Source organism: Ascaphus truei, chromosome 2, assembly GCF_040206685.1.
Source record: "Ascaphus truei isolate aAscTru1 chromosome 2, aAscTru1.hap1, whole genome shotgun sequence".
NCBI lineage: Eukaryota > Metazoa > Chordata > Amphibia > Anura > Ascaphidae > Ascaphus > Ascaphus truei.
The window spans coordinates 372,970,944-372,995,719 of NC_134484.1; the positions used below are offsets into that span (position 1 = coordinate 372,970,944).

Below are 24,776 nucleotides of genomic sequence, written 5' to 3' on the forward strand. Positions count from 1 at the left end.
CCGGGGACTCTGCAGCTCCCTCTTCTGGTCGGTGAGAAATTGGATCCGGGCGCCGGCAGAATGAGGGAGAGTACGGCAGACTTTAGGCTGCTGCATGGGAAGGTGGGGGGCTGCAGCACTGGTCCCACGCAACCTATGGGCCCCCTAACCTTGGGGACTCCAGGCATGTGCCTAGTGAGTAATCCGGCACTCATAATAGACACCGTTTAATTTAGAAAATAAATCAAATGGCTAAAATATTATATTTGAGGCCCGCTTCTACTAGCCATAGTAACATATTAATCAGGTTTATAACCTAATATTTTAGGTTTGCATATTTGTTTATGATTTTAGTGACCTTTGTGTCATCTGGGATTTTTGAATTGATTAATTAAAGGTAAGTCGTATATGGATTTTGGAGGATTTAGTGTGCAGTCTGCTCTGGGGACTTTTTATTTCAGTGTTTTGATAGCGAGATCACATTTTCAAGCACAGCATTAATCAGACTCTAATCTATTCGCAAGGGTAGCTTTATGCACCGTTTTCATTAAAAGTTTGTTTCACAGTGGGGTCCAAGTTTTGGTTCTCTCTAAAGGGACGTTACAAAAACGAATGCGCTAATACCGAATCTAATAAGCTGCCATTAAATTGGTGATGAAGAAATTGCATGTCTAATGTACAGAATATTACACTGCACACGGTCTCTAAATTAATAAACACATTCCTGTCCGATCAATGTATTTTTCATATTGCTGCTTTCAAGCAGCATTATCTTCAAAATCCTACTGTATGTGTGTTTTAAAAAAAATAAAGCAGTTGTTTAGTATTAAATAAAACTTAATACTTTTCCCCCCTCCCTCTTTATGCTCTTTTTTTAGTGAGTTTAAATATACAGGCATACCCCGCTTTAAGTACACTCACTTTAAGTACACTCGCGAGTAAGTACATATCGCCCAATAGGCAAATGGCAGCTCACGCATGCGCCTGTCATCACGTCCTGAACAGCAATACCGTCTCCCTACCTGTACCGAAGCTGTGCGCAAGCAGGGAGACTATAGAGACTGTTACAAATGCGTTATTTACATCAGTTATTGCACGTATATGACGATTGCAGTGCAGTACATGCATCGATAAGTGGGAAAAGGTAGTGCTTCACTTTAAGTACATTTTCGCGTTACATACATGCTCCCGTCCCATTGCGTATGTTAATGCGGGGTATGCCTGTATTATGCTTCCTTGCAACCATTTAGAAAAGCACAATGCTTCCTTTTTTGAAATAGACAGCTATGGTGTGATGAATGGGAAGCAGGATCTTTTGCTGATCCATCACGGGAGAACAATTACATTGCTTTCAACCTATAGAACGTCTGCATTTATTAAAACAACAATGGCAAGAGATAATGCCCCTTTCAGTCCTAGTTGCCCCCTGTTTTTAACTCCTTGTCATAGCAGCAGTGTTTTATGGGTTGTTTGTTCCAAGTAAAGATAGGACAAAGGGGTATTTTTCCAAGATGTAAAGGGAATTCATGTTTCCAGTGAAACTGAAAGTCTATGCTAGGGAAAATATACAACCATTAAAAATTACATAACTGCTTTATAAGATAACTCGACAAAGATGCCTGAAGTAGCACATTGTACATACGAAACGTCAGGACTGCTTAGATGACAGTGAGACAAACTACCAATTAAAGCAATGTTTCAAATCCTCAGTGAGGACAATCCAAGTTAAGACCAGGGTAATAAAGCCTTTGGATTTTTTTAGAAGATAGTTTACAAACCACAACCTTGCTTTTATGCTTAAAATATAAATGCCAAGTACATAGACATTTTTGATTACATGTGTGTTGTGGCCTTTGTGCAATTTCCTGACATTACAACACAAATGAATAATCAGTTGAAGTTGTTGCTTAATAGTCTTACACATGTAGACCCCCTAGGGGGACTACTAATTCTATAAGGGGTTAACAGCCTTAATTGGTTAACTGTGTGGGCTCACTGAGGTAACTTCCCTCCCCATCACGTGATGTAGGGTGACTATGCAGAAGGGATGCCACTCGCTTGTATGTCTTGTGACCAGTGATGTCACTATAGGGAGATAGAAGGGTATATACTGTATAGCTCCTCCGAATGTTCTAGAAGCCGGTTCTTCAGAGTTCTGACTGGGGTCCTCATTGAAAGTCTTGTAAATAGGTTTGTGTGTTAAGTTTGTTGTGTTCAGTGCCCTTTACGTAAGAGCCAGTAGTAATGGTCCGAGATTGTTCTCACTATTTAAAAGGAGGAAGCAGGCTTAGTAACTCAGGATGAATGTTTGAATCGGCCCAACTGGAAAGTTCCTAGTGCAATCCTGATCCAATGGGTATGGCAGAAGTATGCAGTACATAGTGTGCGTATTGTTAAACTCAAAGCCCAAAGTGTATTCCATGAAAGACCCATCCGATATGGGGCATTACTAACTCTATGCAAGAGACTGCCAATTTAAACCTTACTATGGGTAACAAGCGAAGTACCTCCCCAGCGTATGAGTGAGGGCTACAAAGGGGACGAAGCCCAGATAAATCAAGTTCCTCCCTAGGTACAAAGGGGATGAAGTTCAGAGTATTATGTTTTGCCACAAGTTTCTGTCAAATGAAATGTATATCAATACCTGTGCAGCCTTATAGACGGATACAAAATAAAACGCCATTGATGTTTTATAAAAGTTCCTGGCGCCCATCCATTTTCGATCTGCTTATTCACGCCCAGCCTGCACCTACCTGTACCCAGCACCATGAACAGGTATGAGAGACTGAGCACTGCCATGTATATAGTCAATCCGATGTAAACTCCTTTGAAGTTTGGAGCTGGGTAGAGAGGCTTACATACAGATGTGTCAAGTGTAAATAGCTTTTTCTTTTTTGTCTTTAGAAGATTTTCATTAGCGTGTTCAGAAGTGCGATAGCAAACCATGAAACCAATTCTTTACATGTCTGTGCTCTCAGAAGCATTGTGTCCTATAGAAGTTGCTGCGAAGCAAAATGTACATTTTGATGGTTATAGCTTCTAACAATATTTCTTTAAAATAGATTACTGTGATGTAAATCCCCAGACTGTGTCTTGAACAATATCAGCCCCGAGTCATTTTGGTTCAATTATTTTTAACCTTTTAAGATTTGAGGTTCTTTTCCTTGTTAATGAAATGTAACCTCTGTAGCATGGATTTAAACTTGCAGCCTCCATAGAGTGTCTTGGTTATGACAGGTGTTGCCTCAGGCAGTGGAGCTAACAGTGTAAAGTAGCAATGATGTCCTTTTTTACAGACATTATCAATGCAACTATCGTTATGTGTCTTATTAAAATAACCAATCTCCCTGTCAAGAAGCAGTTAAGCGGTTTTGACTAGGGGGAAGAAACGGCATCTTGCCACTGGTTTTGTAGGCAAGTTTTTTATTTTTTATTTAAAGCGGTAAAGAAATAGTAAACAATAATCCTAGATTTGGAAAAAATCAATGTGGATAAAAAACCATGAATGGATGAATAAAAACTGTATACTCAAATCAAGAATAGCACTCTTTGCAGGATACTGGCAGCCTTCTACGTGGAACCAACATCCTCCCAGTAGATCTATAAAAACGAAAAAAAGAGAGCGCCAGATCCTAGTGCAATATGTAAAATAATATCATTTAATATACAAAAAAGAGTCCAACAATTTAAAACTCACAAACAACATGAATAAAAGAGCATTTTATGAGTAATACTCATGCACCAAAAAAAAGGAACTCTGCTGCTCTGCTCACACGCCTCTCCACTGCACACGATCAAAACCCCTCTGAGCCACCGTCCAGCAGGAACTCAGGTATTGGAGAAGTGACTAGGAGAAGTGACACGATACCTGAGTTCCTGCTGGACGGTGGCTCAGAGGGGTTTTGATCGTGTCATGATCGTGTGCAGTGGAGAGGCGTGTGAGCAGAGCAGCAGAGTTCCTGTGTTTGGTGCATGAGTATTACTCATAAAATGCTCTTTTATTCATGTTTGTGAGTTTTAAATTGTTGGACTCTTTTTTGTATATTAAATGATATTATTTTACATATTGCACTAGGATTGGGCGCTCTCTTTTTTCGTTTCTATAGACATCCAGTGAATGTTAGGTGATTTCAAAGTGTTCGATCTCCCTGAACTTCTGCTGTGCAGAAAGCACTCGATATAGAGGATGGCACCTTCCTCTTTAGTTCAGGAAGGGCTCTAGGGTTAGATCGTATGTGGTATACTGTATCCCATTATTTTTTAGAAGTCAATGGGTTAACTCAATTCCCATTGTAGGGTGTACAACAGGGACGTGCTGTTCCCATGCTTTCTACAATGTATAGGAGCTGAAGCACAGGAGATGTATGTAACGGTGTTTTCCCTGGGCCCTGCCTATCCTGACCCATATGTAAGGAAAGCCCCCAATTACATGGATGTGTATGTTGTGGTGCACCTGCTGGCTTACAGGACTCATGAGTCTCCCGCTGGTTGGTATGGGGAATATCACCATGACAAGCGTCTGAGGTAGTGTCTCTGAGTCCTACTCACATTCGATGCAGCGCCTCCGCCCCATCAGGATCTCTGCTGCCGCAGGGTGATGTATCTGACGGGGAACTCCTCTGTGGTACCTCCTTCTGCAGAATGACTCCACACTCACTCAGAAGGGATGTAGTGAACAAGGGCATCTTTATTTGCATCTGATTAGGCAGACTGCCCCTCATAGCGGTCGTGCCCAGCCGCTCATCTTGTTGAGGTCCCCCTTCAGAAGGTTCCTCCTCTCTTAATAGAGTTGGCTCACCTCTCCCCTAAGGGAGATCACCATCTGTGTCAGGTCCCTGAACACAGTGTGTAATCAGCTTGCACTAGAATCTGACAGCCTTGAACTGCTGCAGACACTTCCCCTGAACTAGAACATCACTCCTACAGAACACACTAACTTTTGGCAGTGCTGTGTCTTATATAGACTCAGAAAACAGACACACCTCTGTGTCACTAACAGTGGACACAGAGCATGTTGTCACTTCCCTGGTTACATATGACACCTCACCAGGTTGTGAGGGCAAACCTCCATGATTGTTGCTGGCAACCCTGCATACTTACCAGGCTTACTGCCAGCATGAGAAAGGAGCTGTACACCATTTTTACATATGGCTACATTCTCCCCCTGGTGAAACCCAACGGCCCGGCTGGGATGTAAATTTGTGGAAACTTCTTCCAGGTAGCACTGCAACACACAACAGAACAACATATTATCATGGCAGTACATTATTTCACACATCAAGGTTTCTACAAAACATAATTGCATACAGTACATTCTGACCGGCAGACTGCACTGCTCCTAAGGAGAATCCACCTTAATAATAGTGCCTAGGGTCTGGCTTCTGCACCTCCCTACCATTGGCATCTTTTACAGTCACACTGTATGCTCTAGGCGGCCCATTTTCTGGCCGGTACTCCATCCTATTCATGAAAATGTTGCGCCCAACACTCCACACTCTCATAAAATGGGAGATTCGCTCCTCAGTTTTAAAACCTGAATAGCCACCTGATTTGCCCATGATGTATTCTTCCACAGTCTCCCTCAACCACACGTCCCTATTATCCTCAATCTCCTGCATTAAGGGTTCAGGCACGTAGGGGTACTCTAGGCCATGGGATTTTTTGTACTTGGTTACAATGGCTCTTTCAGCCCTGCTAGTTCGTATTAATTTCTTATTGCCTGCCCTGCCTGGCAGTACCCACGACAACGGCTCATTGGGCTCGACTAGGTCACGAAATATAGATGATCCTCGGAGAGTGACTACCCCCATTTGGATATCATGCCACCGTATCCGGAGCTCTTCTAAGCGCTCCTCTTCAGAGAACTATCCTATCTCCCACCAGTAGTCCACTACTCCATCCCTCCTTAATATGAACCGGGTATGGTCCATCCATGCCTCATATCCCTCAAACATGGGTGCCCACCACCTGGCTTCCTTCTCCTGTGCCCGTTCAGTGACTACTACCTTAGGCTCACTTTCCTCCGGTTCCCCCCCCCCCCGAAGAAATCCCGGATGTCCCTGTGGACCTCGAATTAGATCCAAGGCGCTTAGGCCAAACCTTACATTTACAGCACTATTACCATCACTGGTACAGGAGGACATTTTCCGCAACGACATTTCCCTCCCTGATCCCTCGTCAGAGGTGAAACAGTCCCCCCAGTCCAAATTTGAACCAGTCCGTTCATCGGATGTGTCCCGTGACTCCCCAGACAACCCTTGGCTTGACTGGGACCCAGATGAGAAGGTGACAGGGGCAGGGGTTTTAACTAGGGCCGGGGGCTGGGCATAGGGAAACGCTAGTGGCCGCTGCGGGACTACGACCCGCAGCTTCTCGATACCGCAGCTGGTACCAGCAGGTTAGGATTCAGGCTCACCCGTCTCCTGGTTCCCAGGCTTCCGCAGGGCCTGCCAGCTCTTTCCCTTCCCGGATCCAGGCGACCTGGTACAGCACGGCGGTCGCGAGGCCGCGGCCATCTTCCATCCGGTTCCGCAGTGTCCGCCGGAAGTGATGTCATCAGTTTCTGGGGATGAAGCGCCGCCATCTTGGGTTGGGTTCCCAACCGGAACCTCTTCTTCCACAACGACATCCGCCGCCGGAAGTGAAGGTTCTGCCCTCCGTTCCGCTTGGGCCTTGGCTGGGCCTTCCTTCGCTGTCGCCATCGGTGCCTGTGGAGAGTAAGGGTGTGTCTCACCGCTCCTTCAGCTCGGGATGGTGTCGTCTCCGCCTTCCGCGTTGGAAGTCACCACGGCCGTGGGACTCCTCCGCTCCGGTTGTCTCCGCACAGGTGATCTCGGCACCTCGACTCAGCTCCGCTACTTTGCAGGTAAGGGCGGGTTCTTTTACAGCTCCGCTGCCGTGGTCCGCCGGTAGGCGCATCACCACCGATGTCGGGCTGGCTTGTTCTTCGTCCGAAGATGCAGACTCCGACTCAGGTAGTGGCACTCTCGCAGGGGACCGTCAGTGAGGTTCCAGGTTCTCACTGCGGTAGCAGGCCCCGATCTCTTTAGGCTCTGTTGCGATCATCAACAGCGATCCCCATTCTCCGGGATCAGCTTGCTCTTCCTTGACTTTGGGCGAGGCTTCAGCCATCAGCTTGGCTGTCTCTGCTCCCGCCTCCACGGTATACCCCGGCACAAAGGGCTGCACGGCCCACTGATAATGGATGCCACATTGGGGACACCTTGCCGTGGTACTGGCCTCTCCACCCGGCAATCGGCACTGCATACACAGGCATCGTATCGTCTCGGTGTCACCCGCCTTAATCACCAGGAAGCCTCCTGGCAACGAGTAGGGGTGAGCTGAAATGTCCATTTCTTTCTCACTTGTAGCGCTGGTTACAGGGGACACTTTGCACAGTGGTCTTGCCTGTTCACCAGCTCCTCGCAACTGAAGGGCAGGGGCCGTTCCTTTAACTCCTCCCTTAGCTAGCTCCACTCTCATTTGGCAAAGGTAGAGATCCCTCCCCCTGGTAGATATTAGGGGAGGGTCCCATAGATTCACTGGGTGACCCTGCACTGGCTCTGAGCCTGTCACAGTCCAGGAGGGCGCGGCCACCGCTTTCGCGCCACAACCCCCAGCAGGGTGGGGTTCTTTACTTGGCGCCAATCCCGGACAACTTCTTGCAATCTTTGCATTTGCAGAATTCTCTGCACTAGGCCCACGCGGTCTCCCAGGGAAGCGGGAACCGCCATCTTGGTTTGCACGGCCATTCACAATAGCAACTGAGGTAGATCTTTGTATAGGGATCACCGTCTGGGAATCAGGTTCTCCATCCGCACCACACAAACACAATGTCCTCAACACTGTCCTCCAGGGTAGCACCCCGGGATCCTAGGCAGGACAAAAACGGCGCGGCCACAGCCTTGGCGCCACTCCACAACAGACTTGCAAAAGTCCCTTCTGCAGCTCTCTCTTCTGTGGCATACACACCACGTGCGCTCCCTCCATCAGCCGCGGTCCGCCACCTTGGACTCTCCGCACCACGCGGAGCTTCTCTACTTGCGGTCGCCATCTTTACTCTGTAATTTCTATTATCACGCATGGTGCTCGTCTCTGCGGGGCAGCTGCCATTTCGATGCAATAAAGAATGCCACGATGCACCACCTACATGTATCTAATGTATGTTTGACTCATGCTTCACTACCTAAGGCTCGGCTCAGTCTCTCAGTGTATGCTGTGTCTACCTTCCTCCAGTCTGTGCTCTGCGGTAAGTGTCCTGGCTCCTGGCTAGAGTACTCTGGCTTCTCCCATGCAGTACTAGGGAGTCTACCTACTGTTGGCCATCACTAACGCAGATCCTCTCCAGAATTCCTGACCCGAGTTATCCGGGCTATCCCTTCAGGCATCCTACGACTAGCTGCCTCAAGGTGACTAGGACAGCTATAGCCCTGGCTCCAGACCCACTGTACTCCTCTCAGGATCCTAGGTTGTACTTTGCGAGCTGACAATTCCATCACACTCCTGACTACCCCTAGGCTCCGTCTCCATACACAGCACTGACTGGCAGCATACACTCTCCCTGTTTCCTAGTGTGCCCAGCAAAAGCCTGTCCTGTTGATAGGTATCTCAGCAGCGCCTCCAACTGTAACGGTGTTTTTACTGGGCCCTGCCTATCCTGACCCATATGTAAGGAAAGCCCCCAATTACATGGATGTGTATGTTGTGGTGCACCTGCTGGCTTACAGGACTCATGAGTCTCCCGCTGGTTGGTATGGGGAATATCACCATGACAGGCGTCTGAGGTAGTGTCTCTGAGTCCTACTCACATTCGATGCAGCGCCTCCACCCCATCAGGATCTCTGCTGCCGCAGGGGGATTTATCTGACGGGGAACTCCTCTGTGGTACCTCCTTCTGCAGAATGACTCCACACTCACACAGAAGGGATGTAGTGAACAAGGGCATCTTTATTTGCATCTGATTAGGCAGACTGCCTCTCATAGCGGTCGTGCTCAGCCGCTCATCTTGTTGAGGTCCCCCTTCAGAAGGTTCCTCCTCTCTTAATAGAGTTGGCTCACCTCTCCCCTAAAGGATATCACCATCTGTGTCAGGTCCCTGAACACAGTGTGTAATCAGCTTGCACTAGAATCTGACAGCCTTGAACTGCTGCAGACACTTCCCCTGAACTAGAACATCACTCCTACAGAACACACTAACTTTTGGCAGTGCTGTGTCTTATATAGACTCAGAAAACAGACACACCTCTGTGTCACTAACAGTGGACACAGAGCATGTTGTCACTTCCCTGGTTACATATGACACCTCACCAGGTTGTGAGGGCAAACCTCCATGATTGTTGCTGGGAACCCTGCATACTTACCAGGCTTACTGCCAGCATGAGAAAGGAGCTGTACACCATTTTTACATATCACTGTGTTTGTTTCCCAGGTTTGTCTACGCAGGATGGTTCTGCTAAAAGTAAGTCCAAGTGGGGACCATTGGATTCCACCAGAGGGAGAGTGTAGCCCCCTGTAAATAGAACGGGCTACTTATCCTTCTACTACTGGAATAAGCCCTTGTAAGGGCAGGCGCCAGTAGTGACCATGGGTTTTCCCCCCTCACCAAGCCCTGTGGTGGAGGCAGGCCCCTGAGCTCTGTGCAGGCTAGACAGAGAGGAGGGCCTGCTGACATAATGGGGGCGGGGCTGAGTCTATTTAGTAGGCTGTCCTGTGTGTGTGTGATGTCAGTTCTGCATGGAGTTCAGTCTGTTGGAGTGTCAGTTCTGTGTGGATGTGAGTCAAGGCAGTTCTGCATGGAGTGGAGTCTCGTCTGTCAGGCCTGTGAGAGTTTAGAGTCTCTGGAGAGCAGTGTGTCTGCTGCACCAGAGAAAGGAGAGATGACCCTGTGACAGCTGCGCGGGTAGCTGGTCAGTCTGGGAGCATCAGATGGGAGCTGAGGAGAGTGTGCGGTCTGAGGTGTTGTAGGACCGAGAGGAGATAAGGACAGACCTATATAGAGGTGGACCAATGCCCTCACCCTGCTCAGGGGGTGAGGGGCAGGAGATCTAGCCTCACCCAGAGGGCCTACCCTGGTGGAGGTGGAGGCTGGGGTATTGAGGCCCCATCCAGACCATCCTGTCTGGAGACATCACTGGAGGGAAGGAGAGGAGGAATACCCATATATCTGAACTGCTGCTACTGTGTGCTGCTGCTGTGATCAGAGACAATAAAGAGACATTGCGGATTTTACATCAGATTGTGTGTGTTCTGGAGCATTCACCCTGGGACCAGGGTTACTTCTCTATAAGGGTCCTACCCCACATTCTGGGAAGTTATAGAGGATGGAGGCGCTGCACCGTTGCTAAGGAGAAGATGGAGGCATATACCCCAGAAGCCTGGTCCTGTATCCCCGACATCACCGCGGGAGACTCAGGCCCTCCTGTTACCGGCAGGTATGCACCACCAACATACATGTAGCCAGCCCTCACTACACCCTAGATATGGCATCTGTGTCTGGGGGGGGGGGGTGGGGACATGGGTTACATATATATGAGCCTTCGAGACATGAAGAAGAGACATTTTGGTTATTAAAAGTTCACGCACATGCAACAGCTTATGAAGTATTCTTGTGCGATAGAATGCTTCACTGACTACAAAGGAGACGAGTTGCAGTTAAAAAGAATTTGGAGATCAAAGGATGAAAAGACGATAAAAGTACAGTGGTTTGGTTATAACACTATTTATATCTACTTTCCCAGGAGATAAAAAACTAAAGGGAGAAAACCTGACAGAAAGCCAACATTTTTGCAAACGCGTCATGTCGCTTTTAGGTTTAAAAAAAAAAAAAAAAAGATTACTGGTAAGCCGCATCAGAACACAACGATCCGGCAAGAACCACGACTTACCTCTACTGGAGAACGCTGACCACTGACATTAGTTGTCCTTCAAGTGGGATAATTTTGCGGCATGACCTAATTTCTATAATCAACAAAGTTAACAGTTCAGCCCATTCATTGCAATGCAGAACTTAAAATGAAAGCTTTGAAAACTGTACTGTATGATTGCCCCAGAAATTAAACATTTCTCAGAGAAGTTCCCTTTCCTGTAACTCTTGTTCCCTTCCCTTTACTTTGGGATTGGCTTGAAATCACAAGTGATGTTAACATTGGAAGCAGCCTTAGGCTGCGGCCAGGCAGAGAGCGGGTGCGCTGGCGCTCGTGCGCTCCGCCCTGCTCGGCCAGGCGCTTTTGTGGCCAGCTAGGTGCGCGCTCGCCTGGGGGTGCGGCCACAACATCATGGAGCTGGTTCGGCCTCATTGGGCGAACCGCTCACGTGACGCGCTTGCGAGCGGCAAATACAAATTTGCTTGCTCTGCAAGCATATAAGTGCCGAGCAGGTGCTTGCTCATGCTGGCCACACACATTGCCTCAATGTGTTTCATAGCGGCCAGCATGAGCGCCCCCGCCCGCTCAGCGCCACCGTGGCTGAGGCCTTAGAACAGGGGAGCGCAAACTTTCCCCGCTGTGCCCCCCTGCCTGCTCTCCCTCCCTGCTCGCACACCCCTCCTTACCTTGTCTTCGGCGTTTAATGGGTGACGTCACGTTGCCATGGTGACACGTCACCGAAGACAAGGTAAGGGACGTTGCAGAGGCTTCACGCAATGCCCCAACATTAATTTAAATGCCTTGGGGGAAGAGCGCGGGACCTCTGCAACTGCCGCACCCCCCCTGAAAAATCGTGCGCCCCCCCAGTTTGGGCCCCCCTGCCTTAGAATATGCTACTTGTACCACACAGATGTAACAAGACTCACTGTCCCCAGCGCCGAGGATGAACAAGCAAAAGTCTTAGGCACCGGTGACAGGGTCTGTCGCAATGGAGCTGCTGGGGGTCCATGTTTCTCAATGGGACCCCTCACAGAGCTAATGCTTTTGTTCTGCTATCACTGCGGTTATGAGACTATGATACCGCAAACTCTTAGGCTTGCTACATCTATAGTTCATGTGAAATTGAACATTTTGGGGATACAGTGTAAGCGTGTTACAGTGCTCTTTTCTTTTGATTTTACTTATGAAGCGTTATCGTTTATTCAGTGGCAGAAGGGCCATTTAAAAAGTATTTCCACTGTACACTGACCACTCTGCTCATGTCTCCCTGGAGTTACTGTATATTGTAATCCCTTTGCTTCATTGTTTGCCCTTCTGGCGTTAAATTAATTAGTTTAAGCTCTACCTACTGTGTGAAGTGATACTGTACAGGGACCAACTGGGCTCCTGACTTTCCCATCAGCAAAGCTCCATGCCAAAAAGTACCCAGACAAAGGAAAATGTCCATTGGAAGTAATTGAAGTATTCCCTCTGTTGCTCTAGGCCAGGAAACGCTTGAGGCCATGCAGGCTTGCAGGCCAAAAGCAGCCCGCAAACCTTGGACTCTCTGCTAATTTCATACTAGTTGCTTAGGCAGCTACGGGCAATTTGCCACGCTAAAACTCACATATAAGTTACCGTAATGTACATATAAGTGGTATAGATGTTATAAACGCTTGCAAAATGTGGAAATATATTTTGGAAGTCTTTCAATTGTATGTAAAATGGCATTGCAATAATAATTGCTTGTGACTTCTCTGCTCCTAAATGTTTTCCAGTCGGGCCCCTTTAGGGAACTGCTGGAAGAGTCCTGCTTTGGGCTACTTCACCTCTTGTGCATTCCTCTGTTTTGGATTTGCTGGATATGGAACAGAAAAGGTTTTGCCGTAGACATACTAGATTGGAAATGACAGGAAAAGGGAGACCAAAAAGCGCACCAGCAAAAACGGAGCAGGAAGGACCCAAAACGGAAAAATGATTAAAAGGGCACTTTAATGTGACAAGAGACCCATCCAACACGTTTCGAACGTCACAGCGTTCCTTGAAAAAGAACACTGTGACGTTCGAAACACGTTGGATGGGTCTCTTGTCACATTAAAGTGCCCTTTTAATCATTTTTCCTTTTTGGGTCCTTCCTTCTCCGTTTTTGCTGGTGTGCTTTTTGGTCTCCCTTTTCCTGTTATTGCATAATTGTAGCTGCACAGCTTGCCTACCTACCACCAGGATGTGAGTATTGCTTATTCTCAGGGGAACCTGCCGATGAGACTGAGGGTGAGTGGGCTTGTACCGTCTACCACCTGTCTTCAGGAGGATAGTACCCATACTATTGCACATTAAGTACTATATTATTTTTATTAGTACCCTGGTTTAGTGGTTTGGCTTATCTTACTCATTGTACCTGCATTTGAGCGCTTTAGCCGTTTTCTAGATTGGAAATGAAATTAGCTATTGAGAACTCTCATTTGCATTTTGAGTTGGGTTTTGGCGCACACTGCTGCAAATTCTAGCTGCTGCTGCTTCCGAAACTGGCTCTCTTGTTGCTTGTCGGGTCGAACAGAAGACCATCACGCGCGAGGTGTGCAGCTGCCACGGGAACAGAGCCTTTTCTTAGTACAGCAGGGGGCATCAGAGAGAGACTCAAAAAAAGTTCCTATTCTTGCAATTTGGCAGATGGTAAGCCTGGAATCAACATCTTTGCTGGCAGGAGACCATGGACAACATTTACTGCCTTGACAGGTTTTACAACACAGAGCAGTTCGCTGCTCTTGTGTAAGCTGCTAAAATTTCCTGTCACTTTTTATTTTGGAGTGAAGATTTCCACCTGGTGAACATGCTTTATAATAAAGCAATTCTGAGTGGCTTTATCAATGTCTTGCCATAGCCCGCCCATCCCATAGCAAACACCCCTCACAGGGCTTTTACTTAGAAGATAGAAAGTATTATCAGGTCAGTTTTCGTAGGTTGTATCTCTTTGCACACTTCGGAAACGTTAATACTTAGAGAGCTTAATCCACAAACAATACTATATGCTTCTACCCTTGCATAGATTGCAGCCACAAGTGATACTGAAACAGATAGACCATGGCAGATTTCCCATTAGGCTCGGGCCTAGGGAGGTGACATTTTGGGGTGGCAAAAATGTACACCCCCGTATGCTTTTGCTGCACTCTCTGGCCTATCGGACCTAATGGGAAGGCACTTGCCTGTGTCGGCCGCCTCCTTGCTGCCGCCCTCCTGCTCCTTTGGAATCCCAGAGTCAAACGACGCGGTGTGACGTCACCGACGTGGCATCACACGGTAGCTCATTGCCATGGCATGATGTCGCGTTTCCACGGAAACGCCGCAGTGCGCCGTCACATTGGTGACGTCCACGGCTTCATTTAACGCTGGGATTCCAAAGGAGCAGGAGGGCGGCAGCAAGGAGGAGGCCGAAGTGCCTAGGGGAGGCGGAGTTTGAAATCCGTCGCTGGATACAGATCTATCACAGTGTGAAAACCATGGCCCATATATACTAATGCGACGCCTCAAAGCCCATTTACTTAGCCAGCACTTGTCTTTATAGCTACACCAGACTTAGAATATGATAGTTGTACCGCACAGATGTAGCAAGACTCGCTGTCCCTGGCTCCGCGGATCAATAAGCAAAAGACTTCGGCACTGTCTGCTGCCACGGAGCTGTGTGGGGTCCATGCTTCTCAATGGGACCAACAGCGTTAATCCATCAGGGCTGCGACCACTACTATGCTATTATGCGTAGGTGAAATCGCAGAGATCCGGTGCATTTATCTGGTGCTGGTGGAATAATTACACAAATCAACACACTGCTTAATGCAAAAGGTATCACTTGCAGTACTTTGCATTATTGCGTTGTGATAGGTAGGATCATAGATGTAAAAGCTTTAATTTGGTTTGTCAGTCATATGCCATCTTACACGGTTAGGACAAGTTGAAACACTTTGATGAACTCCCAACGGAATATGTGGCTTTGGGAGCCGTTTTTAAAAATATATATATATATGTACAAGGATTGGATTAAAATATTGGTCTTGTGATGGCAGGGGGGAAACAAGTACAGCAAAGGCATAGGTTTGTTTTTTAAATTAATAGTGCTAGCGCAAATCTCAACTCTTATTCTAAGTGTTGTCATGAACAGCCCTCGGCCTTGGAGGTATCCCGTAAAAAAAAGTACCCTATAATCATATGCAGCTTAGATTTTACTAACTAACTGCAAGGCAAAAAGTGTGCATTTTAAATGATAATTAATAATTCATTAATAAATTGTGTGTGAATGGAACATTAGGAAAGAAGTTTTGATAATACAGTGGTGAGAGGGGTTCATTGTATGCATGACAGGTGTAGATGAATGGCAGTGCTAAGTAGGGTGACCAGATGCCCCGGTTTTTAGGGCTCTGTCCCGACTTTTTCGGGTGCTGTGCTGGTTTTTTGGTCCCCATGGCGAGCGCTGACTACGCATGCGTGATCGGCATCTGCCGGCTGCTCGTGCGCAAACACGACTGGCAAATGCCGGTGTGTGGTCCCTCCTCTCCGGTTCTGAGCTCATTACCAACCGATTATCCAATTAACATAAAGGTATAATAAACGCCACTCTTTACTGAAGAGGTGGTGTGTCTATGACAGAACTACGAGTTATGTGTGTACAGTGGCGGCCGCCTTTATCCCAATGCGGCCGCCACCGCGGGAATTTTAAAACCACGGAGGCGCGCGGCTTTTTTCCGGCAGGTTTCCCACGCCTCGGGCGCTTTCAATGATAAGCGCCATTAGCGCGTATCTGATGATGCGGCCGCTGCGCGGGAAACTCCGATAGAAACGGAGAAAAGCCCCGCATTTATCCGGGTAAGTTGTAGAATCAAGGCGGCCGCCACAGTATGTATTATTATTTTCACTAAGGAACTTATGCACTCACAGTTTTCCTTCATAATATCAAGGGAATCTTGTTTCTGGCTTTTGCCTGTTTTAAATTGCACTGAATCACAGAAATCATTATACTTCGTTCATTTAACCCTTTAGGCACTTTCACATATTTTACTAAGGTTTGTCCACAGGACAATAAGAAACTGTATTAATTTAGTGTGGGTACCTGCTAAAATGGAGTTTACCTTGACGGGGGTTAGCAGGCTTGAATAATTTTTTTGATCAAAATATGCAAGTAAATGGCTCCTTTGTTAGACTTAGAATCAAAACGTAGAAATCTCACTAATAAATTGCAAGCCAATTTGGGAGGCGCGCAGGAATTGTATATTTGTTTTCCAGCGTATAATGTACATCGGGGAAAAAACATCCGGTCTATCATTTGTTTAGCAATGTCTTAAATGTGCACCTCCATGTGGACAAAACATATTGAAATAAGGTCATATTTGAGAAAATATCAGTGAAAACACTTTTTTTTACAGAGATATTTTAAACAAATCCGCTATTGGAGTTTAACAAAAATGATAATTGATTATGCAATCTCGCCTCCGTTATTTATGCAAGTTCATTGGTTTTTTGTATTGTTGTACTTTTCCCTGTTTGGCTTTCAGGCCTTGACAAGTGAGTTTTGGGGCCATATTTTCCATTTGTATTCCTGCGCCTGACATGCTGTCAGCTCTGATTATTTTACTCTTTTGCAGCATGCTCTGCTGGCGGTGAAGTTTATTCTGGCATTTGTGATCCCTGACAAACCGTACGACATCCAGATGAAACTAGCCAGGTTGGAATTTGAGTCCATGGAAGCTCTCAAGCAACAACAGGTAGGAAACCCACAGCCCTGGGCGACGGGCTATGCAAGTACAGAGAGAGAAATGCTTAATTACGGAAACGACTGCTTCAGCCGTGCTAGTGTTTTGTTATATTCTCAGAGGAATGTAATTTCCATTAGCTTCTAGTTGGTGGGGGAAGTAATGTCTCAGGAGCCTGCAGCTTAGGTTTGTTTTGTGAAGCACTGCTGCTCACAGCCACTGTGTTCAGTCCCTTCACATATGTGCAGGTTGCTATGTATGTGTTTGGGTTCTTTCCTCCTATATTTCATTAATTGTTGTTTTGAGTAGTTGAAATGTTATGATATTTGATATGGCTTATAAATAGGGTGACCAGATTTTCAAAATGAAAAACCGGGACACATTAAAAATTATTTATAAAACAAATAACATCATGTGACGCACCCGGTTGCCATGACGAGACACTGAGCGAGACACATCAGGCGGTGACATGTTGCCATGACAATGGGGCATCACGTGATGCCTTGGCGCCATAATGTGTCCCATTGTCATGACCCACACACACCCAGAGCCACTGACCCACACACAGAGCCACACACACACACAACCACACACACACAACCACACAACCACACACAGAGCCACACACAACCACACACAAAGCCACACACACACAGAGCCACACACACACAGAGCCACACACACAGACACACACACACACAGAGCCACACACACACACACACAGAGCCACACACCGACACACACACAGCCGCACACACACACAACCACACACACACACACAGAGCAACACAGAGCCACACACATAGAGCCACACAGAGCCACACACACATAGAGCCACACAGAGCCACACACACACAGAGCCACACACACAGAACCACTGACACACACACACACACACACAGAACCACTGACACACACACACACAGAACCACTGACACACACACACACACAGAACCACTGACACACACACACAGAACCACTGACACACACACACAGAACCACTGACACACACACACAGAACCACTGACACACACACAGAACCACTGACACACACACACACACACAGAACCACTGACACGCACACAGAACCACACATACACAGAGCCACACACACACACAGAGCCACACACACACACACAGAGCAACACACACACACACACAGAGCCACACACACACAGAGCCACACACACACAGAGCCACACAGAGACACACACATAGAGCCACACAGAGACACACACACAGAGCCACACACAGAGCCACACACACAGAACCATTGACACACACAGAATCACTGACACACACACACACACACACAGAACCACTGACACACACACACAGAGCCACTGACACACACACACAGAGCCACACACCCACACACACACATACACAGAGCCACATACCCACACACCGAGTCACTTACCCACACACAGAGCCACACACGCACACACACACATACACAGAGCCACTGACCCACACTCACAGAGCCACTGACCCATACACACACACACTCACAGAGCCACACACACACACACACACACACACACACACACACACACACACTCACACACTCACACACTCACACTCACACTCACACACACACTCACAGAGCCACACACACACTCACAGAGCCACACACACTCACAGAGCCACACACACTCACAGAGCCACACACACTCACAGAGCCACTGACCCACACTCACAGAGCCACTGACCCACACTCACAGAGCCACTGACACACACTCACAGAGCCACACACACACACACACACACACACACACACACACACACACACACACACACAGACACAGATACAGACACAGACACAGATACAGACACACACACAGACACACTCACAGAGACACACACACACACACACACACACACACACACACACACACTCACAGAGCCACACACACAAAGCCACACACACACACTCAGAGCCAGACACACTCACAGAGCCACACACACACTCACAGAGCCACATACACACACACACACACAGAACCACTGACCCACACACACAGAACCACACACACACAGAGCCACTGACCCACACACAGAGCAACACACACACTCACAGAGCCACACACACTCAAACTCACAGAGCCACACACACACACACTCACAGAGACAGAGGCACACACACTCACAGAGACAGAGACACACAGAGAGACACACACACGCACCTACCTGCCCTCCAACCAGTCCCCTGCGGCCCGGCATCCTGCAAAGCCGCGCCTGGCTTCCTCCGACCTTCAACCAATCCCCTGCGGCCCGGCCAGCATTCTCCAAAAGCCCAATCCCCCCGGCATTCTGCAAATCCTCACCTGCTACCGCATCTTCTCCTCACCGCCCGTGCCGCCTCCGCCGCCGCCTCACGCAGCGCCCCCGCATCGCGCGCCACTGCATCCTGCTACAAGAAGCGGGACCAGGGCCAAAAACCGGGACGGACCGGCAACCGGGACAGGAATGAAAAAAACAGGACTGTCCTGGCAAAACCGGGACGAATGGTCACCCTACTTATGAGACACCTCTTACAGTATATAATGAGAGGGTGGCCTTGCGGGTAGACAGGAGAATGAGAGGTTTGTCATTCTGAAAGCTACAGTTGTGAAGTAGGAACCTTTATTGTCAGTTCAAAGGGAAAACTTTTTGGTCTATGGTGTAATATTTTCATTCTGCATAAGAATTTAAATACTGTACATTGTTAATACTTAGGGAGTACTTTGTCCTTTAAGCTCCCATTCAAAGTAAATGTAGATAAAGAATCCGATTCTTAATGTCCTTCACCTGTCTTGTTATTTGCCACAATCCTCAAACACGTCAATGGTTAGACAGAGGTTGTAATTACTAATTAGCTGTGATGTCACTTATTTTCCCTACTCAGACACTCAGACACTCAGAGTCGCTTTGCGGGTTTCATACTGTCATTTTACTGTATCTTTCTTGATTTTTTTTGGTACTCTTCCTTCCTCCATCCTTCCTAAGGCAGGGGGGGGGTGCAGCAAAAAAAAAGTCTGTGCGCCCCTGCCTTGGACCATTATGAGGGTTATTGAATATAGCTGTAGACGCCCTTCCAAGACCTCAGAAGTCTTGTCTTTAACAAAACAAAATATACTAACGAAATGAGACAATGAGTGTAGGAGGTCACAGAAAGAAGCACGCGTGCATGTTTAACTGTAGCTATGGGAGCATCAAATGTCTTAAGTCATACGAGGATTCAGGTCAGACAAGGAGTGGACTTGTGATGGAACACAAGACACAGCAGCATCACTTCAGCAGCCTGCTACTGTGCATGTGTGTGTGTCAGTCAGTGGGTGTGTGTGCGTCAGTCAGTGGGTGTGTGTGTGCGTCAGTCAGTGTGTGCGCGTCAGTGTGTGTGTGTGCGCGCACGCATCCGGCTGTGTGTGCGTCAGTCAGTGTGTGTGTGATGCATGGTGAAATTATGGGTGTCGGCTGACTGTTCACATTTATAGATACTGTAAGTGCTAAAAGTGGAGAACCTCAAAGTTTTGGTCTTTGTAAGTTGACTCCTTTGCTGCAAAATGAAACTAAAAGATATAGAGGGGTAAAGGCTATGCAGGGTGCAGTTTCTCAGCATAAGCATTCGTGTTAACCAGAAACAAGTCAAAGGACAGACTCAGGCTGTAGAGGTGACTGTAAATAACAGACTTAAGGGGTTATTTATTAAACTGCAATGGTGCCGATCAGGGCTCCATCGCACTGCCATTGAAGTAAATAGGAATTTCCATGTGATATCCCCTTGACCGGCACTATCACAGTTTAATGAATAACCCATTAAAGTCTCCCGGATCTGGGGCAAGCCATTTACAGCAGATTTATCAAAGGAAAAATTTCAAGGGCTCCCAATGGGATTCCTTTTCTTTGATAAGCACCGTTTGGTGCTGTTTTTTCAGCAGGTAAGCCAGACGGAGGGAACACAGGCCCGGAAATGTTTGCTGTTCTTATTCACAGTTTGCGATTAAATTGTTTATGGCAAGATACTCTGCAGTAAACTAACGATTTCTGATTAAATTCAGCACAAGTGATGTGAGTTTTTCTTCAAGTTTCTTTTGTGATGTTTGAGTGCTGGTATATGGAACGGTTTGGATGTTACATTCTTTTCCGTGGCGGTGAGGGTACGGCACCTGAGCAACAGGAAACCACAACCTCTATCATTTTTGCAGATGTAGTGGGTGAGTTCCAATTTTGTTTTACCTTGGAGCTACTGAAATTCTTTATTCAAGTTGTGCGTTTTGAGACTGGCCTTGAAGGTGAAGAGAGAAGATGCTTGGCGGATATTGCGAGAGAGGACATTCCAGAGCCGTGGGGCAGTGAGGGAGAGGTTTTAGGCCGGAGAGGGCTTTAGATGCAAAAGGGTTAGGCAGAAGGCATCCTGGAGCAGGATGCAAGAGGCGAGAAATTAGGGCTGTGAAAGAGGGGCACAGGAGTGTATAGACCTGAAAGAGAGAAGGAGAATTGTGTTCGCAATACAGGATTTAATGGGAAGCCAGGAGAGGGATTTCAGCAGGAGAGCCACTGAGAGATTTAGGAGAGAGTGAAGTGATTCTGGCAGCAGGATATTTAGGATAGATTGTACGGGAGACAGGTGAGAGGCAGGAAGGCCGGACAGTAGAAGGTTACAATAGTCTAGAAGGGAGAGAAAAGGGGTCTGCGTTAGAGGTTTAGCAGTAAAGTGACAGAGGAAAGGGCGTATCTTTGCAATGTTACAGAGGAAAAATTGACAGGTTTAAGCAATCGCGTGACTGTGATAGGACAATGTGAGGGAGCAGTCAAATGTAACAAAACACAGAACCCCAGCAAGCTCTTTTTGGGAACCCCTGAGCCCCCACAATATATATATATATGTATATAAGTGTCAAAATGGAGTGCTATTGAGCGTGGCATATGTATACAACAGACAACAGAGAAGCCCAATGCTACATCCAACATGACAGAAATACACAGTAAAATACTTACATATTCTCTTGAAATAGGGTCATTTAGTTTAACCCTTTGGCCAAAGCGTTGTAAGCTTGCGAGCCACGACAAGGCAGACACCCGTTCGCAAGGCCTAACTCTAACAGATAATGTAACACCTAAGCAGCGTGTTTGTGATACAGGGTGTATGATAGTGCTGCCAACAGTGAGGGAGAAGGAGGTACTAGCGGTCTAGGACGTTTGGCCGCAACCAAATCGCCACCGGCACTCAGCCGCCAGGGGTAATTGCCACTGGTCGCCTCCCTGCAAGTTACCTCGCCGCCATCTTTAAATGTCCTCGGATCTCACCAGCCGCAGGACCCTTTGTGCGGCCGCCGTTCCGACTGCATTAGTGAGCGCGCACCACCGGGACTCTCAACGCAGCCGCCAGCAGCCAGGACATCTTTTTACATTTCCCACAAATGTGTCCTGGCTGCTGGCGAGTTCGCTGAGTGTCCCGGTGATGCACACGTACAGGCGTGCTCACAAATGCAGTCGGAGCTGCGCGATGTGCACTGCGGCTGTGGAGATCTGGGGACATTTAAAAATGGCGGCGAGGCGACCAAGGAGATCCGAGGATAGAGGTGCCCTGTGGCTGTGGAGATCTGAGGACATTTAAAAATGGCGGCGAGGCGACCAAGGAGATCCGAGGATAGAGGTGCCCTGCGGCTGGGGAGATCCAAGATATTTAATGATTGGCGAGGTGAGCGGTGACGAAGGTGACCTGCGGTGAGTATTCCTGGTGGCGGAGTGCCGGTGGCTATTTGGTCACGGCCAAGTGGCTGCAGTGAAACGTCCCATTCCGGGCAGTAGGGCCGGGGCCATGAATGGGAGGAAGTATGAGGAGCACCATCTGAGGGCCATCCAGGCATGATATAGCGACAGTCGGAGACCTTAGGTGTAAGGTCTGGGGTTGAAAAGTAAATTTGAGTGTCACCAGTATAGCGGTGATATTTGAATCCAAAAGATGTCATCAGTTTGTCTACAGTGAGTGTGTAGAGAGAGAAGAGGCCGCAAGACAGACCCCTATGGTCCTCCCTGAGAGGTCGACAAAGGAAAACGTACTCTCTTCTTGCATAAACACTTACTGTACCATAAAACCCTCTGTGTATTCTCCCTACATAAAACTCAGACTGTAAGCTCTTCGGGGCAGGGACTAATTTTTCCTAATGTTTATGTTTGAAGCACTTATTCCCATTATGTCTCCTATTATTGTGTTGATTTTTTACTGCTGTGAAGCGCCATATACATAGTTGATGCCATACAAATAAAGATATACATACATTCATATATTTTATACCAACCCATGCCAACCAATTGCTTCTCTCTTCTATAATTTGTCCCTTCCTAATTTATATACCTGCAGGGACAAACACATTTTGTTTACTTACCCGTAAAAAGAGCAACTTTATTTACATACTTAGATTTATGTCCAAGGAAAGGAGTTTTTTTTTTTTTGTTGCAACTAATATTTTATTCACAGTTTTAAATGGGGTACAAAAAAAAGGTGACAATAAGGGAAACAATAAAAAATAGAGGTATCAACAATTATATCAATACAACACACATCTGTGTATATGCCCTTAAATAATTAACATTAAACACAACAGTTCATTTAAATAATATAAGGGGAAGAGTAAGGATGGGAGAGACGTGGTCACTTTTAAACAATCATTAGAGATATTCCACCAGATGTTTAGGAGGTACAGAGCCCACCAACAGTTCTCACACCCCACACCCCAGCTGATCCAGGGCCTGGGAGTTGGGAGGACCATAACAGCAAAGATACCAGTTTCTATGCAAAGATTGCCCAGAACCTACTCACAATGTGATCTTCAATAGTAATGGAAGCTTGGTCAATCCTATCCAGCCATCATATAACCACTACATCAGTGCTACATTTGGATATAACCCTACCCCTCTCTCTTGTTCCAACTAAGGCTCCCATACTCGAGTAAACTTGTGTGTGTGTTCCCCTAGGAACATAGGCAATCAAAATAATGAACGCCTCTTTTTATACTTGATGATTCCGCGCTCCCCACTACAAAGAAGACTCGCTTAAGGAAGTTACCAGTAAATCCCATTTTATTCAGAACCCTAAACAGGTACTGCCAGTCCAACCTGGCGAAGGCTTTTTCGTCGTCCAATGATAAGAAAATGCAAGGGACATTTTTGGCATTAGCTGTATGGATTAAATTACGTGTCCTTCGGATGTCATGTCTGGTGGGGATTAAGCCCACCTGATCATGGTGTATTAGATAGGGCTAGGCCATATATTGTTTCAGACGGTTAGCCAATATTTTTGCGTACAATTTAATATCAGTATTTATTGCAGAGATGGGACGATAGCTGGCACAGTTCGTTGGCTTCTTCCATTTTTTGGGGTATGAGTACAATATTGGCAGTAGCCATTGACTGTAAATACCTCCCCTTGTAGAAATGTATTGAACCTGCACATTTGTTATTGTTGGCTCCAGAGAAACCATCCGGCCCTGGCGATTTTGAAGTCTTAAGTTCTTTAATAGTTTGGGATACCTCTTTGCATGTTATTAGTCCATTCAGGTATGCTCTATGTTCCTGTTCAAGTTTAGGGAGCTGGCAGTTATCCACATATTCCGCGAGCCTCGTATTTTTGTCCTTAGAGGGACTTACAGTTTTCCCATCATACAATTTTTGATAATAATGGTGGAACTGTTTGATTATTTGGGATAGGTCATGTCAGGGTAACATTAGTCATTCTAATTGCTTGTATATTTTGTGCTGCAGCCACCATTTTTAGACATCTGGCCAGCATTGTATGTGTTTTATTCCCTCTTTCATAGTATTTTTATCCTGTCCACCAAAGGGCCTGCTCAGCGGAATCTGAGATTTTTTTTAATATATATATTATATTCCACCCTGAGTAGTAAATCATAAAAGTATTTTTTTTCCTTTCTGTGGTTATTTTGTTAAGTGTTCTGTACATAATTATGTTATGGTTTTTTTTTTTTGTACCTTCTCCACTTAAATCAGTTTATTTTTAGCTTAGACGTTTATTTTTGACTGCATTTTTTTCCACAACTTTTCCTACTGCCAGTTGAAAAAAACAAATGTGCCCATTGATTTATGTTTATATATATTTTTTGTTAGGTACTGCAAAAAAGAAATACATTAGAGAAATGTCTCCGTGTGTTGGTACCTATAAATGACTACAAGGAACTTGTTGGAGTCTTCATATGCATTGTACTAGCTGTCAGTA

The 24,776-nt window shown here is 46.6% G+C and overlaps 1 protein-coding gene across 3 annotated transcripts in view; it reads left to right on the forward strand.

Moving 5' to 3' along the window:
* Nucleotides 1-24,776, forward strand: part of ANO10 (anoctamin 10) — a 220,766-nt gene that overhangs the window by 109,304 nt on the left and 86,686 nt on the right. For all 3 annotated transcript variants that reach the window (XM_075587055.1, XM_075587054.1, XM_075587056.1), the window contains one exon: nt 16,451-16,570. In XM_075587055.1, coding sequence (XP_075443170.1) covers nt 16,451-16,570 — 120 coding nt within the window. The remainder of the gene's footprint in view (nt 1-16,450; nt 16,571-24,776) is intronic.